Source organism: Lepidochelys kempii, chromosome 9, assembly GCF_965140265.1.
Source record: "Lepidochelys kempii isolate rLepKem1 chromosome 9, rLepKem1.hap2, whole genome shotgun sequence".
NCBI classification, from domain to species: domain Eukaryota; kingdom Metazoa; phylum Chordata; order Testudines; family Cheloniidae; genus Lepidochelys; species Lepidochelys kempii.
The window spans coordinates 48,779,343-48,795,951 of record NC_133264.1 but is presented as its reverse complement, the minus strand read 5'-3'; the positions used below and the strand labels follow the sequence as shown (position 1 = coordinate 48,795,951).

General features: G+C 43.8%; 1 protein-coding gene across 4 annotated transcripts in view; it reads left to right on the top strand.

The window, feature by feature from the left end:
• Positions 1-16,609, top strand: part of PPP2R3A (protein phosphatase 2 regulatory subunit B''alpha) — a 148,083-nt gene that overhangs the window by 65,365 nt on the left and 66,109 nt on the right. For 3 of the 4 annotated variants that reach the window (XM_073360239.1, XM_073360237.1, XM_073360238.1), the window contains exons 3-4: positions 3,757-4,017; positions 8,387-8,490. In XM_073360239.1, coding sequence (XP_073216340.1) covers positions 3,757-4,017; positions 8,387-8,490 — 365 coding nt within the window. The remainder of the gene's footprint in view (positions 1-3,756; positions 4,018-8,386; positions 8,491-16,609) is intronic. The other variant, XM_073360240.1, reaches the window with a different exon arrangement.

Below are 16,609 nucleotides of genomic sequence, written 5' to 3'. Positions count from 1 at the left end.
AAATTGCAATCAGAGAGGCTCCAGCAATTGCATTGCTTTCACTTTTTAAAAATAATTTCCTGGCAAGTTAAAGTGTTTAAAATGTGTTAGGAAAAAGGCTCCATGTTCCTAGAAAATACCAAAAGCAGCAAAGACGAATGACTACCTCATTAGCTACCCATAAATTCTGCTTCTATTTAATTAGATTAAACAAGGTTCCTTCTTCATAAAATTTTTTTTTAAATATTTGGAATAATTTTAGCAAACAGTAACCAAAACTATTTGAACATTTACTTACCAGCTCCTTTAAAAAAAATACCTTAAGTGAAACCACGGAAGAGTAAATAAATATGACTTACTCCCATCATACCTCCTGATACCTGGGTGCAGAGGAGGAGGAAGAGCCATAGAAGGGCAGCAGATGGACAGTACAGGAAGAGAGCCTGCGTACATCACTTCAGGGTACTGGGATGGCTTCCAGAAGGAAGAGGTTCCCAAACTCTAAGTGAGGTGACTGCCCTTGGGCAGCAGTAGTTGCCGGAGGGCAAGGAGGTATATTAGCACAGAAGGTTCCTGCCTGGAAGGGTATTGTCTTCATCTCCCTCCGCCATACAAAAAAGGCCTTCTGCTTCCTCCTCTCATTGAGTTCGATCTTCCCAGGGCCACCTGCCCTATTCTAGAACCCTGCTGTCGGGAAAGGATTGAGCCCACAGGCCCTATGTCAAGGAGAGCTGAGCCTGGTGGTGTTTCTTCTTAGGAACATTGACACCTCTTACAACAAATGTCTGTGTAATACTAGAATTGTGAACAATAGTATAATGATGCTAGTATTTTTTTCCCATCATGGGTTGTCAGGGTTCCTTCCCCACTCTGAACTCTGGGGTACAGATGTGGGGACCCGCATGAAAGACCCCCTAAGCTTATTCTTACAAGGTTAGGTTAAAACTTCCCCAAGGCACAGACTCCCTTCTTGCCTTGGGATCGCTACCATCACCAAGTGATTTAACAAACAATCAGGGAAAGGACCACTTGGAGTCCTATTCCCCCAAAATATTCCCCCAAGCCTATACACCCCCTTTCCTAGGGAGGCTTGAGAATAATATCCTAACCAATTGGTTACAAAATGATCAAAGACCCAAACCCCTGGGTCTTGGAACAATGGAAAAATCAGGATTTTATTCAAAGAGAAAAAGGTAAAAGAATCACCTCTGTAAATTTAGGCTGGTAGTTAACCTTACAGAGTAGCAGAAAATTCAAAGAGCACAGAGGAACCCCCTCTAGCCTTAGTTTCAAAGTTACAACAAAACAGGGACAAACCTCCCTCTAGCAAAGGGAAAATTCACAAGTTGAGAAAACAAAGGTAAACTACTATGCCTTGCCTGCCTGTTACTTACAAGTTTGAAATATGAGAGACTTGTTCAGGAATATTTGGAGAACATGAATTGATGTCCGGTCCCTCTTAGTCCCAAGAGCGAATGACCACAGAAACAAAGAACCCAAAACAAAACCTCCCCCTACAAGATTTGAAAGTATCTTCTGTCCCCATTGGTTCCTTTGGTCAGGTGCCAACCAGGTTACTTGAGCTTCTTAACCCCTTACAGGTAAGGAGGAATTTAGGCTACCCCTATGGTTATGACATGGGTTCTTTTGGCTACATATTTTTAGCAGTATGGATGTGTGATCTTTGATTTGTGGGCTACTATGTATCCTACCCATGAGACAGACTTGCACTGTGTTTTTTATGCATTCCTCAGAGGGCAAAGTTAAGGTTGTTTTGGTGTCAGCTTGGTGACTATTGTTCAGTAGGGCTGATTTGCTAGAGGATTTGACTATGAGCATATTTTTGGGTGGGAATGTGGAAGAAGGTAATGGATGTGTGCACACAGCTTTATTCTATATTTCTTGGGTTTTGTGGTTTTGACTTTGGCATTGTTGTCTCTTGGCAACCTTAACTGATTTACACAAAGTGTTTTTTGTTTGAAGTTCCTTGTCTTTTACAAATGTTTCAAATAAAGACATTGAAAAAACATAGACAGGAAGCTTAAAGTTTATTTTTAAAAAATAACATATGGTTATCCAATTAGCCTCCATGAAACTTTCTCTGATGTTGCATGTGGCAATGACACTGTCCCTAATAAAGTTGTCTTGCTATTTTCCATTGTTCACAATGGAACTGAAGCCAGGTGTCTCCCAGGAAAAATGGCCACCCTTTGGTTCTGTAGTTAGGAGACTGGACAAGAAAGTGTTCGGTGCCAGGGGAATGTTGACATCACAGGTGGGCTCATCAGCCCTCTTTTTCTGCTGTGTTACTGTAAACTAGTTGAGTAAGCTAGTTAATTGTTAATAACTTTGTTTTTTTCCAACAAAAATAAGGTATTATTTATCAGTGTGTAGTTTTGATGACTATTTTCTATTTCACATTTAAAGTGTTCAAAAAAGCCCCAGAACAAAGATCCCCATGTAATGTCTTTTAAAAAAAAAGTTTTTAAAAAAATTCTAAATTTACAACCTCATAATTTAGTTATTTCAAAAGTACTTAAAATTAGAATATGCTCAGGCTTATAATTTTCATTACTTTTCTCCAAAAAATATTAAAGTGAACAGAACTAAAAGACTACAGAGGTTCATTAAAGGGATGGCCTAGTGTGCCTCCCTAGCAACTGTACATCCATTATAGGCAGAATGGTGAATGGAATGAGATTGCATAGTGAATGAGGCAGGGGTCTACAGGGGGAGAAAGGATGCTCTTGTGGACTGGGACACAGGACTACCAGCTTCTATCTCTGGTTCTGCCACAGATTTCCTGTTTGGTGTTACGCAAATAACCTAGGCCCAGATTCAGGAAAGCACTTAAGCACCTGCTCAAGTCTTGTCTTTAGCTATCTGCTTAAATGCCTTTCCTACAAAGAAATACTTTTCTGAACTGGGACCTTAAGCCAGACTTTTCAGATGTGACTACTAATTTTGTGCTCCTTCTCTCCTGGGTGCTCTCCTTGAGAACAATTTTCGAAAGTGCTAACGGCTCACAATTCCAATTGAAGTCCATGGCAGCTGCCAGTGCTCATCATCTCTGAAAAATCAGGTCTTGGGCATCTCAGTTTTAGGCACCCAGTCACTAAGGCTCCCAGAATTTTGAGACACTCTTGCAAATCTTGGCTTTAATCTCTTTGGGCCTCAGTTCTTCTATCTGGAAAAGGGGATAATAATACTGCCTTGCTGTTGTGGCTGTTGTGAGGGTGAATTCAGGCCCTCAGGAACTGTAGTGATGAACCCCATAGAAATAAGCTTCTATTTCCATGAAGAAATTAAAAAAAAAGTGCAACAACTCGTTCAGTGCAAGAGTTGGCTGCTGTGCAGTTAACAAGGCATGGAGGCCACACACTGAATGATGAGGATGAAAAGAAATATTGAACAGGGGGCTTCACTCCCTGAACACCAACCATCGTGTGCACTGAATGAGGCAGAGGTCCTGTGGAAAAAGTAATATGTGATTGAAATTTGTATCATAATGCACATATACTGATGGACGGAGCTAAGGTTGTACAGACAGCTTTAATCTTGCATTTCCTAGCTTTTGGATGTTTGACTTTGCAACCTTAATAATAATTTTAACATGGGACTTTTGTATCATGTAATACACACACCTGAATTACTAAGTATTTTTGATGCTCGTCAATGTCTTGTGCATTTGGAACAGGAGGGTCCACACACCCCCTCTTTTTTTAAAAAAAATTTATATGGTAGGAAAAGTATTTATTTCTTGCATTATCTTTTCAGGTTCAAAATAAACAAGAGAAGAAGCCTGGGACTCCATCCCCAACCCCTTTGAAATCAGCAATCAGCCCACGACCTCTTGTGACTGTGAATAAAGTCATTATCAATGCCCCTGTCTCCATAAACATTCCACGTTTCTACTTCCCCAAAGGGCTTCCAAGTGTCTGCAACAATCATGAGGAGACCATTGCCAGGATCGAAGCATCCTTTACAGAGTTTGAAGATGAGAAAGCAAACATTTATGAAATGGGGAAAATTGCCAAGGTAAATGTAACCATTCACTGGGTCACTCACAGTTTGGGAAACAGTGAAACATTAATTAAATTTCTCAACTATTTGCTCAATTCTAGTTGCAGTTTTATATTTTTCTGTTCACAATGAGCAAATGTACTTACAGTTTGAATCACTTTTGTTAGATTAAGGAAACAACAAAACAAGAATGAACACAATTAAAGTCTCCATGGGAGAAGGACGAAGTGTGTCACCTCTGATATACGCTGAGTCAAATCTGACTCACAAAATGGCAGCTTCCCTGGCCAACAGGCAGACCCCTTAGAAATGCAAAGGAGTTTAACAGAGAACACAGTCACAACTGTTACATACAGCACGGTTGCAAATAATTTGTCCAGGGCATATAGAGCTAAATTCTGACCTCACATGCTGGTGCAAATCCGGACTAACTGTTGGAATAAATGGGTTTATACCAGGATTAGACTGGTGTGAGATCAGGAACTGATCCTTTGCCTGTTTTTCTGTTCACTAATTGTCCATAAACAGGTTCAGATTTTCTCAACTTTATTTGTAATTTGAAATTATTCACCAAACTTCTATAATTTTTAGCCTTTATATTTTTAATGAGTGCTTCATTATGAGCATTCAGGATCTGAAACTAGGAATTCATGCTGTTGGTTAGTTTTGATTGGAAACCTATCACAGACCCAGGTCCGCAGATGCATTGGTGCTAGTCTGTGCCACTAGGCAGGAGTGCTGGTGTACTTCAACTGCAGATGTTACCAGTTGCCTTATTTGAGATCAGTTCTCTTCCACTGTGATCCTGAGATGGCACAAAGCAGGCCTAGTCTATGGCTATGATTACACTTGATGCTAGGGCTGTGATTCCCAGCGTGTGTAGAGGTACTTTCACCAGCTGTCATCGAGCTGGTATGCTAAAAATAGTAGTGTACCCAGGGTAGCATGGACAATGGTGAGCAGCGGCATAGGCTCGTCATGCCAAGTACATACCCAAGGGGTACAGGCAGGTTTGTAGTAGGGGACACTGGTAACACCACCTCTAGCACAACAGCTGTAGCTCACGAAAGCTTAGTCTCTAAGGTGCCACAAGTCCTCCTTTTCTTTTTGCGAATACAGACTAACACGGCTGCTACACTGAAACCAGTCTCTTTTAGCGCATGATTAGCAGAAGAAGGATGTGACCAGCTAAACCCCATGTTGCACTGATCCTTGGATGCTCAGTTTGTATAATGCAGACATAGGAGTTCAGCAGCTTTAGAGTCCTAACGCTCTGCAAATGAGAGCCTAGATCTGGGGAACAGAACCCCTGGTTCAGGAACAATTTGCCACGTTACCCTATTTTTCCATGTTTCAAGCATGTACTCTCCTCAGGCTGTTAATGCACTAGCAACCATAACATAAATTCTCATTTATTCAGAGTATATTGTTCATTGATGCTGGAACAGTGACGCTCCATCCAGGAGGGGCATTCTAGTTTCATGAGCAAAAATTTTGTGAAGGTAGAGACTGGCTTTGTAATAAATATGACAGCAGCTGTCAGAACACACCCTCTGAGGAGATGCCCAGGAAACCATCAAGTGTGGGACAAAAAAGTTCAATGACTCATATTATGTGTCATGCAAGGGCAGCAAAGGTGTCTGTCTGGGCCCTTGCCAGACTCAAAGCAGAAAAAGCAGCACGGCTGTGCAGAGGAGACAAGTGCTTCAATCACTGATACGCTGAGACATTGCTGGGTCAGCACATTATCTGATGACATCAAGCTGTGTCAAGGTCCACTGCTGCAATACAGTAGAACTGATTCGACTCTAGATTCAGAGTTCTGAAGCAAGTGCAATAGAACCTGCCGCCTTTATAAATAAAACAGCACAACATGAGTCTCCGTCCTTTCTCACTGCATACCTAGTCCTGGCTCATGTACAGTGGACTGAAATCAGGATGGTCAGATCCAAAAGTAGTTATTCAGCTGGCTGGTGTTCTGGTAGGAAGAGGGACAACCACAGGAAGAAGTTAGGGGAGGGTGCCAAGGAGAGAACTTTGTTCAACATAAAAAAAGAGAGGCTGTGAGAGAGGCTTTCAGTGGAAGGTGGGGCTTGTATCTCAATTAGTGTTTCCTAGCGTTTCCCCTTTCCAACCAGAATCACTTTGGTCGTGCCTGGATTCAGCTTGAGCCAGCTGCTCCTTAATCCAAGAGCCGATCTCTTGTAGGTATTCTGACCTCTTGGTGGTGGTTGCATCAATTGAGAATGAGAGAGAGAGTTGAGTGTTATTGGCATGCTGTTGCCAGCGGAGCCTGTGGTCCCCCAGTGGTCTCATGGAGATTTTGAGGAGAAGCGGGGATAGTGTGACTCCACAAGGGCCTTCAGAGAGGAGGAGCAGTTACCCATCTCACTCTCTGGACAGGAATGATAGGGGCTGGAGCTACAACAGAGCTGGGCTATCTGCTCCTGCTATGTCACAGGGCCTTGTGGTGCACTTGTCAAAGGCTGCAGGGAGGGCCAGAACTATGAGTAGGGTAATGCTTAATTTGTGCCAGGTCAGAGCCCCCGGCACCTCTGGGCCTGGCAGGTCAGAGCCCCGGCACCTCTGGGCCTGGCAGGTCAGAGCAGGGTTGCCAACTTGCTAATCGCACAAACCTGAACATCCTTGCCCCGCCCCTTCTCTGGGGCCCTGCCCCCACTCACTCCATCCCCCTTCTCTCCGTCGCTCGTTCTCCCCCACCCTCACTCACTTTCACCGGGCTGGGGCAGAGGGTTGGGGTGCAAGAGATGGTGAGGGCTCCGGCTGGGGCTGAGGGGTTTGGGGTACAGGAGGGGGCTCCGGACTGGGGCAGGGGCTAGGGTGTGGAACGGAGTGAGGACTCCGGCTGGGGGTAAGGAGTTGGGGTTCAGGAGGGGGCTCTGGGCTGACGCAGAGGGATTCAGGATGCGGGAGGGGGCTCAGGGCTGGGGCGGGGATGGGATGCGGGACGAGATTTGGGGTGCGGCCCCTGAGAGGGAGTTTGGGTGGAGGAGGGGGCTCAGGCATTGGGGTGTGGGAGCAGCTTTGGGGTGTGGGCTCCAACCAGGCGATGCTTGCCCTGGCGGCTCCTGAAAGCAGCCGGCATGTCCAGCTCCTAGGCTCAGGGGCAGCCATGCAGCTCTGTGCGCTGCTCCTGCCTGAAGGCACTGCCCTCACTGCTCCCATTGGCCACGGTTTCTGGCCGATGGGAGCTGTGGAGTTGGTGCTCAGGCATGGGGGCAGCATACGGAGACCCACTACCTGCCCCTGCGCCTAGGAGATGGACATGCTGGCTTCTGGGAGCCATGCAGAGCCAGGACAGGTAGGGAGCCTGCCTTCGCCCCAATGCACTGCCGACTGGACTTTTAGCAGCCTATTAAAATCTCCAGGATTGCTTTCAATAGCCACCAGGAGATTGAATCCGATTCTGGTAGACTTCTGCCCAATCTGTGAGGGTTGGCAACCCTAGTCAGAACCCTGGCACCTCTGGGCTTGGCAGTTCAGAGCCCCAGCACCTCTGGGCCTGGCAGGTCATGGGCCTGGCAGGTCACAGCCCCTGCACCTCTAGGTCTGGCAGGTCACAGCTCCGGCACCTCTGGGCTTGCTGCATCAGTTATTAATGTGAAAAAATTGCTTGAGCTCCAGCACCTCTTTCATTACAAATTAAACACTGGAGCAGGGGGATCTTTTCTGTATCTATGGCCATGAGGAGCTCATCTTTTTAGTTCCAGTAGGGCAGTCTCTGTGCTGTACTCTGGTCTGTACACAGATTGCAAGGTGTCTAGGAGGTTGGCTGATGTAACCAGCAGGCTCCAGTATGTGACTGCTTCCTCAGTTAAATTGTCCAGGAGTAGGAGGTTGGAGTCACGATGGTGGCTGGGGAGAGCTGCAGGGTCAAGCATTGGCTTCTTGATGATTGGATTGACTGCTGCATTTTTCAAGGAATTTGGCAGGTTTGCTTCTCTGAAGCACCATGGAGATCATAATGCACCGGTTTTCCTAGGCCAGCACTTGGAATTGCATCCAGAAGTAAAAGCCAATGCAGATGCTGATCTAAATTTCATATGGGATATGAGTCCTAGGTGGTGGAGACTGCCTCTCTCTATATGCACCATCAGGACAAATGGGATGCTCTTGCCTATATGTAACAACATAGGGAGGACCAGGGAGCAGGGTATTCTTGGTGGAGGCTGCTTGACCCTGTTGACTTCTTGTGTTGGCCTGATGAGGTGTAAGGCCCAACGGGTTTTGTATTGTGATGTGAGAGCCTAATTAAGTTGTTTGTTGACAGAATATAGAGTTCATAAATGAATAAGCCCTTTCTGTGACTGTATTAACATCCCAGCCTTCTCATCTACCATGTATCTGTGTGTTTCATTTGCAGGTATGTGGCTGCCCTCTGTACTGGAAAGCCCCCATGTTCAATGCAGCAGGGGGAGAAAGGACGGGATTTGTATCTGTACATTCGTTCGTAGCTATGTGGAGACAGTGAGTACAGCATATAAGAACATTCTTCCTCGGAAAAGGAAAAGGCCAGTCACCCAACCGGCAGCCCTAACACTTCTTCAGTCCTTCTTTCCTACTTGCCCACCAGATTCTTCAAACCCCTCCTCCTTCTGTCCAAATAAATCCGTATTTTAAAATTGACACTGGTTTCAGTTATCTTCCCCATAATTTACTGAATGTTTGTTTCCCCCACTGCTTTAATAGGGTCTGCATCCATTGACTAGGAATAGCCCATATCTGCAAATGTATGTATGAGGTACAGTGACATGGACACTGTGTCAGTCAGAAGATAATATTGTTCCCTAGAACAGTGGTCCTACTCTGGGATGGAGAGTAGAGTCTTTTAATACTGTAGATTGTTTGACAACCCCTGTTGGAGGCACAATTCCACAGGATTGCTTTTGAATCTGGCCCATTTGGGAGGAGTGGAGGGAGGGAGCGCCATGCAGCCTTCTTCCAGCTGCAGATCCTCTCTTTGGCACACTTCATGCTTGGGCACTTTAAGTGTACCTACCCTTGCACCTCCCTGGCCTGTCTCCAAAGACCCCTCCCTGCCAAAGTGGAGCACAGCTCTGCAGCATGCAGTGGAAGTGCACCCTTGGCTCTGGCTCTCTGCATCCTGTTCCCTCACTCCAGTGAACCATTCTTCTCCCTGGCACTGATTCAGGAAAGTGCTTAAGTCCTGCTGACTTCATGATTATATGCTTTCCTGAATCATGGCCCTGTCAGCCATGAGTATTTATTACTGCTCATTATTTTACATCCCCTGAGGTTAGCTCTATACCTCACACAAGTAGAAAGACATGGTCTCTGGAGAGCTGACAGTCTCTCACGAGTGATGATGCAGCCTCTGTGTGTGTGTGTGACAAGCAGTAGGGAAATGGGGAAAGAGAGGAGGAGGCTTACAGTGACCAGTCACTTTGTTGCTGGGATTAGTCCCGCTCGCAGAATGGAAGCTCAGTCAGGAGAGTAGTCGAAGGAAGTATTTAAATGAGGAGATTGAAGGGCGTGATGGAGGAGAAGTAGATGGGCATCCCAAGTGCAGGGGGCAAAGAGGGTGTTATGTTGTTGTGAGAGAAGCAGGACTGGGGCTCTGCTGTCATCGTGGAAGTGTGGGGTAAAGTAGAAGGTAAACTGGAGGTTGCTGAGATATGGGTGGGGGGTGACGTGACACAGTGGGTCAGATCCTGAGGGCTTTACTTGTTTTTTATTTGTTACCAAATGCCTGAGTAAGGACTTGGCTCTGTAAGAGGAGTTTCACTGTCTCTGGAGCATGCCATTGTCAAGGCTCCTTTCTGAATTCTCTCCTGTGGCTATTGAGAGCTCTGGCTAGGAGGCTTGGAATCACAGATGGTGTGAGATGAAACAGCCCTGTTATCTTACCCATTCTTTGTGCCCATAGGACATGTCTGCAATATCACTTAGTTTAATTTTTAAAGTCCCAAGCAGAGTTATTTCTATCTCTTCCATAGCCCAGTTCAGTGGGCACCCTTCAAATCCTTCAAACTGCCTTTGGAGCTGTGCTCCCTAGGTATTTCCTGAGCTAAATATAAAAACTGTTGGAATAACAGCATCTAGTTACCAAAGTAAAACTGTAAAATGTATAAGGATAGTCACAGTCAGATTGTTTTTGTTGATATATACGTTGTATCATAGGTTCCTCCACTTAGTCCTAATCAATCTCTCTTGCATCAAACGAAATAGTTCTTATCCCTTCTTCATTGTCACAGCCTTCAAATATCTGTTGACTGGTATCATGCCCCTACTTGGTCTTTTCCTTGCCAAACTATTTTTTGCTGTTTTAATCTTTCCTCGGGTCAGTTTCTCCAGGCCTCTGATAATTTTTATTGTTCTTCTATGAAGACCTTTCAGTTTTCATAGATTCCAAGGCCAGAAGGGACCATTGTGATTCTCGAGTCTGACCCCCTGTAGAACCCAGAATCTCCTAGAACTTCCCCACAATAATTCCTAGAGCAGATCTTGTAGAAAAACACCCAATCTTGATTTAAACATTGTCAGTGGTGGAGAATTCACCGTGATCCTTGGTAAATTGTTCTAATGGTTAATTACTCTCACCATTAAAAATGTACACCTTATTTCCAGTCTGGATTTGTCTAGCTTCAACTTCCAGTTATTGGATCATGTTAGATCTTTCTCTGCTAAGAGGCCATTATTAAATATTTGTTTCCCCAAATATTAGGTACTTACAGACTGTCATCGAGTCACCCCTTAACCATAGCCATATGGAAACAGGCCTTAATTTTAAAACATGGATGCCTAACTTTAAACACCCAAGTCCATTTTAGCACCTAAATAAGTGGCCTTATTTTTCAAAAGCGCTAAGCACCCACAAATCTCATTTGAGGTCAGGGGGAGCTACTTCATTTGTAGAAGTTTTGAAAATCAGTCCACTTATTTTAATATGGTCTTGGGAGCCCAACTTTTGGCTCCCATTTTAAAATAGCTCAGCCAGAGTCTAGTTTCAGAGTAACAGCCGTGTTAGTCTGTATTCGCAAAAAGAAAAGGAGTACTTGTGGCACCTTAGAGACTAACCAATTTATTTGAGCATGAGCTTTCGTGAGCTACAGCTCACTTCATTGGATGCATACTGTGGAAACTGCAGAAGACATTATATACACAGAGACCATGAAACAATACCTCCTCCCACCCCACTCTCCCGTTAAGCCCGTTGCCAATTGTGCCCACATATCTATTCAGGGGACACCATCACAGGGCCTAATAACATCAGCCACACTATCAGAGGCTCGTATACCTGCACATCCACCAATGTGATATATGCCATCATGTGCCAGCAATGCCCCTCTGCCATGTACATTGGTCAAACTGGACAGTCTCTACGTAAAAGAATAAATGGACACAAATCAGATGTCAAGAATTATAACATTCATAAACCAGTCGGAGAACACTTCAATCTCTCTGGTCACGCAATCACAGACATGAAGGTCGCTATCTTAAAACAAAAAAACTTCAAATCCAGACTCCAGCGAGAAACTGCTGAATTGGAATTCATTTGCAAATTGGATACTGTTAATTTAGGCTTCAATAGAGACTGGGAGTGGCTAAGTCATTATGCAAGGTAGCCTATTTCCTCTTGTTTTTTCCTACCCCCCCCCCCCCCAGATGTTCTGGTTTAACTTGGATTTAAACTTGGAGAGTAGTCAGTTTGGATGAGCTATTACCAGCAGGAGAGTGAGTTTGTGTGTGTATGGGGGTGGGGGGGATGTGAGAAAACCTGGATTTGTGCTGGAAATGGCCCACCTTAATTATGCACATTGTAGGGAGAATGGTCACTTTGGATGAGCTATTACCAGCAGGATAGTGAGTTTGTGTGTGTGGTTTTTGGGAGGGGGGTGAGAGAACCTGGATTTGTGCAGGAAATGGCCCAACTTTATTATCATGCACATTGTGTAAAGAGTTGTCACTTTGGATGGGCTATCACCAGCAGGAGAGTGAATTTGTGGGGCGGGGTGGAGGGTGAGAAAACCTGGATTTGTGCTGGAAATGGCCCACCTGATGATCACTTTAGATAAGCTATTACCAGCAGGACAGTGGGGTGGGAGGAGGTATTGTTTCATATTCTCTGTGTATAAATAAAGTCTGCTGCAGTTTCCACGGCATGCATCCGATGAAGTGAGCTGTAGCTCACGAAAGCTCATGCTCAAATAAATTGGTTAGTCTCTAAGGTGCCACAAGTACTCCTTTTCTCCTGCTGGTAATAGCCCATCCAAAGTGACCACTTTCTTTAAAATGTGTATGATAATCAAGGTGGGCCATTTCCAGCACAAATCCAGGTTTTCTCACCCCCCCCACCCCCCTCCAAAAACCACACACACAAACTCACTCTCCTGCTGGTAATAGCTTATCCAAAGTGACCACTCTCCTCACAATGTGTATGAAAATCAAGGTGGGCCATTTCCAGCACAAATACAGGTTTTCTCCCCCCACCCACCCCCTTTTTTCAAAAAAACACACACACAAAAACTCACTCTCCAGTGCCTCTCTTTTTGGTGACAGATGCGTTTGCATATGCAGCCCAAAGCCTCCCTCTCTTTCTGCAGCAATCAAACTGCTCATTCATGTCTAATTTGCCGTTCACTGTCACAACAGCCTCTCCAGTGTTAAACTTGCAACTCTCATGGCAAAGCCCTATGTTAGTTTCCCTGTAGCTTTGGGTTCGAAAGTTGGTTTAGCCCGAAAATTGTCAGATTTACTCTGCAGCGCAGCAGCATGTTTCTGCAAACAGTGATTAAAACCCACTCTGTTTTAAGGTTATTGAAAGTTTGCCCGAACTTTTGCTTCAGTGTTTCGTTACTACTCCTAAAAATGATCTTCACATTAGATTTTCACACTGGTCTATGGAAAAGGCAACTTAAAGGGCAGAAATAACCAAAAATGTAGAGAGTTGTTAAAAACTGGGCATGATGCTCCGTCCGTTAAGCTGATGGAGGAAAAATATGGTGCCTGAGCATACTTTGTAACCTGTCCCTTAGCGGGCTGGGCCTCCGGTGCCTTGTCCACGGGGCTTGCATGCCGGGCCCACTGCTCTCGCTTCAGAGACACCCTAAGAACTCTCTGCTAGTAAACTTTACATAGCCAGTGCTAACACATTCCTCTAGGGGGGCCATTATATTAACCCCTATTTTCAGACATGGCACTTTAAGTATGTTGCATATTCTGTATTTGGTAATGGGTGATGTATTCGTGAGGAAATGCTTTATATTCCAGCATCTACTAAAGTTAAACATCTAAATCAGACCAGATTAGGTGCACCCCAGACTTATAGCAGAACTGGCTGAGGAGTGGGACCTTCTGGAAACCCACTGAACGTGAACTCCCAGTGCAGCATTATGGCTAAATGCTGTGCATTTGTTTATCTAACCATTTCCTACAATTTCATGTTTTCAAGCCTCTAATGCCTCAGTCCAGCAAGTACTTAAACGTGTCCATAACATGTGGGGAGTCCCAGTGAGTTGAATGAGACTATGCACATGCATGAAGCTACTCACAGGTGAAAATGCCCATAAGACTGAGTGCAAGTGTCTAATAACTAATTCTTATTCATGATGAGTAATCACTAGTAAATAACAAATAAATAATGTGTTTTAATTTTTGCAGTTCTTGAAAATTACTGAGTAATTTTTCTTTGAGTAACTTACTGTTTCCATCACAATAACTGGTGAAAGCTCTGGAGCCTGATACTTTCTACATTGTTTCTCAGTCCGTTACGATTATTTTTCAGTAAGGGCTTGGTGAAAGCCTGGGAAGGCCTCATTTTTGTGTGTGTGTTTCAGTTCAATAGACACCAGTTATTTGGATAAATGTGTTAATCTTGACTGACAAAATTATGCAGTAGGAAATAGCGAAGATTGGAATAACGTTCCACTCTTCCGAAGTACTCACTCTTCTGGGTCACAGACAGAAGATATCATCCTATAGAGGATATTTCCATTCAGTAAAGTACCACACCCTGCTAGCAATTTTTATAGTTGAAGCAGATTCCCCTCTACAGCCTCCCTCCCCAACCTTCTCCACTTCCCACACACACACTTGACAAAAGAAGCCATTGTTTGCCTCTTTGGGGTGATTTGTATGCTAGGGAATTTTGTCAGTAGAGTTTGGCAGCATCTTCAAATACGTCAGTCTTGGAAAAAGATTAAACTATCGGGGAGAAATTCTATTATGGCATCTCACTGGATCCATCTTTAATAGATGCTAAATGTTAAATTTTTTTTCTATGTTAAAAGTTAGATCAGAACTACATAAGAAATGGATATTAGCAATATATGACTTAATTTTAGTAAGACTTTTGACAGTCCCACATGACATTCTCATAAGCAGGGAAATGTGGTCTAGATGAAATTACTATAAGGTGAGTTCACAGCTGGTTGAAAGACCATACTCTCAGAGTAGTTATCAACTGTTCACTGTCAAAGTGAGAGGTGTATCTAATGGGGTCCCGCAGGGGTCAGTCCTGGGTCTGATGCCATTCAATATTTTCATTAATGACTTAGATAATGGAGTGGAGAGTATGCTTCTAAAATTTGCACATGATACTAATCATAAGGGTAGTTAAGCTCTGGAATAGGCTTCCAAGGGAGGTTGTGAAATCCCCATCATTGGAGGTTTTTAAAAACAGGGGTGGTTTAGGTTTACTTTACTCAGCGCAGGGGACTGAATTTGGTGACTTCTCGAGGTCCCTTCCAGCCCTACCTTTCAACGATTCTATGAATATTGATTTCTAAGGGCCAGTTCTGCCCCTCTTACACACACACGGTGAAATTCTCCCTTTTGCAGACAACTAGCAAAAATCCTATTGTGCCACGTACTTCCTTAAACCCTCAAGGTAGGGCCTAAATGGGATTCAGGTGATATATAGGCCTTGCGCTTTTTCTTTGCAGAAAGGTGCATTTCACCCATTCAGAGTAAGAGAGGCAGAGTCATGTACTAAAAATGTAGTTTTCAGAAAATGAGAAGACCTGAATCTTTCCAATTGATAAGGAAAGCTAAAAGTATCAATGAAAAAAATTTGTGGCCAGTGGAGTTAAGGACAATAAGAATGAATTTTTAAAATTAAATCAGAAACAAATGCAATCATCCTAACAATGGTATAGGTCCAGTATTAGATGGGTATAGCAAAATTATCAATCATGGTGCAGAGAAGGTTCTTCAATAAATATTTCTGTTCTGCATTTGAAAAGCAGCTGGATGACTTAGTTTTGTCTTACACAGTTAATTAAATACTTTCTGTTCCAGCAGTAACTAGGCAGAATGTTAAACAGAAAACTGCTAAAGCCAAACATTTTTTTTAAAACTGCAGGACCAAATAACTTGCAACCAAGAGTTTTAAAAGCATTAGCCAAGCAGGAGATTATCAAGTGGCAGTAAAGAGGTGATATTACCACTGTAAATGGCATTAGTGAGGCTATTACTGAATACTGTGACCAGGTCTGATATCAACACTTCAAAAAACTGGAAGGTTTAGGAAAGAGCTGCAAGAATGGTATGCAGTCTGGAAAACATGCCTTGTATAGAAAGAGATGAGGGAAACTCAATTCTAGATTAGTTTATCCTAGAGAAGATTAAGAATTGACTTGATCATGGTCTGTAAGTACCTACACAGAGAAAAGATTCCTGATAGTATAGAGTTCTCTAACCTAGCAGACAAAAGCATAATAAGATCCAGTGGCTGGTAGCTGAAGCCAGGCAAATTCAAATTAGAAATAATAATAATTAATTAACCACTGGAACAACTGACCTATAGTTTTCCACCTCTTTAAGTGTTTTAAGGCAAGCCTGGATGTCCCTTTCTAGGAAATCTGCTCTAGCTCAACCAGAAGTTCTAGGCTTGATGCAGGAATCGCTGGGTGAAATTCTCTGGTCTTTTACGCAAGAGGTCAGATGCTATGATCCTAATGATACCATCTGGCCTTAACACCTGTGGCTCAATAAAATGGGAACGCTGGTCTAAGATACCTTCGTGTGGGAAGAGTAAAGAGAACAAAACTCTACATTTTTAGCAAATAAGCACAGAGATTATTTTCTTCAAGTCTCAGAATTTAAATAAACATTTGATGTAAACATTTGACACACTGCACTGCGTAGGTCGGCAAGTAACTGTAATGATGATTCCCTACCATGAACAGCAGAACACAGTGATAAGAAGTACCATAACCATTGCCTTCAGAGGGCTTTTTCTTCTTCTTCAAGGCAGTCGTTGCTATTTGACAGTTGTCACAGTTATGGAGCTAGCTATGCCAGTGCCCCCCTCAGGCGCGTGACCTCTTTCCCCTTAGCTGTCTCAAGGTGGAATCTTGTGATTCTTCCACTCTTTGGCCAGACCCTGCAATTACTTGTAACCCTGCAGGGCCGACTGGGTTCAGACGCCTTCGTTTTCTCCCTTTGGGGTCCTGTGATTTTGACCAACAGCCTCCTTCAAACAAAGGTGTTTTATTTAGCAGTTGGAACAAACCATAAAACAAAAAAAGGATTTAAAAAATAACAGCCTACTTACGTTGTCTTATCTAATGTTACGCTGCCCTACAAGCCCAGTTAGATGCACTTTCCTCTTCAGCTGCAGACA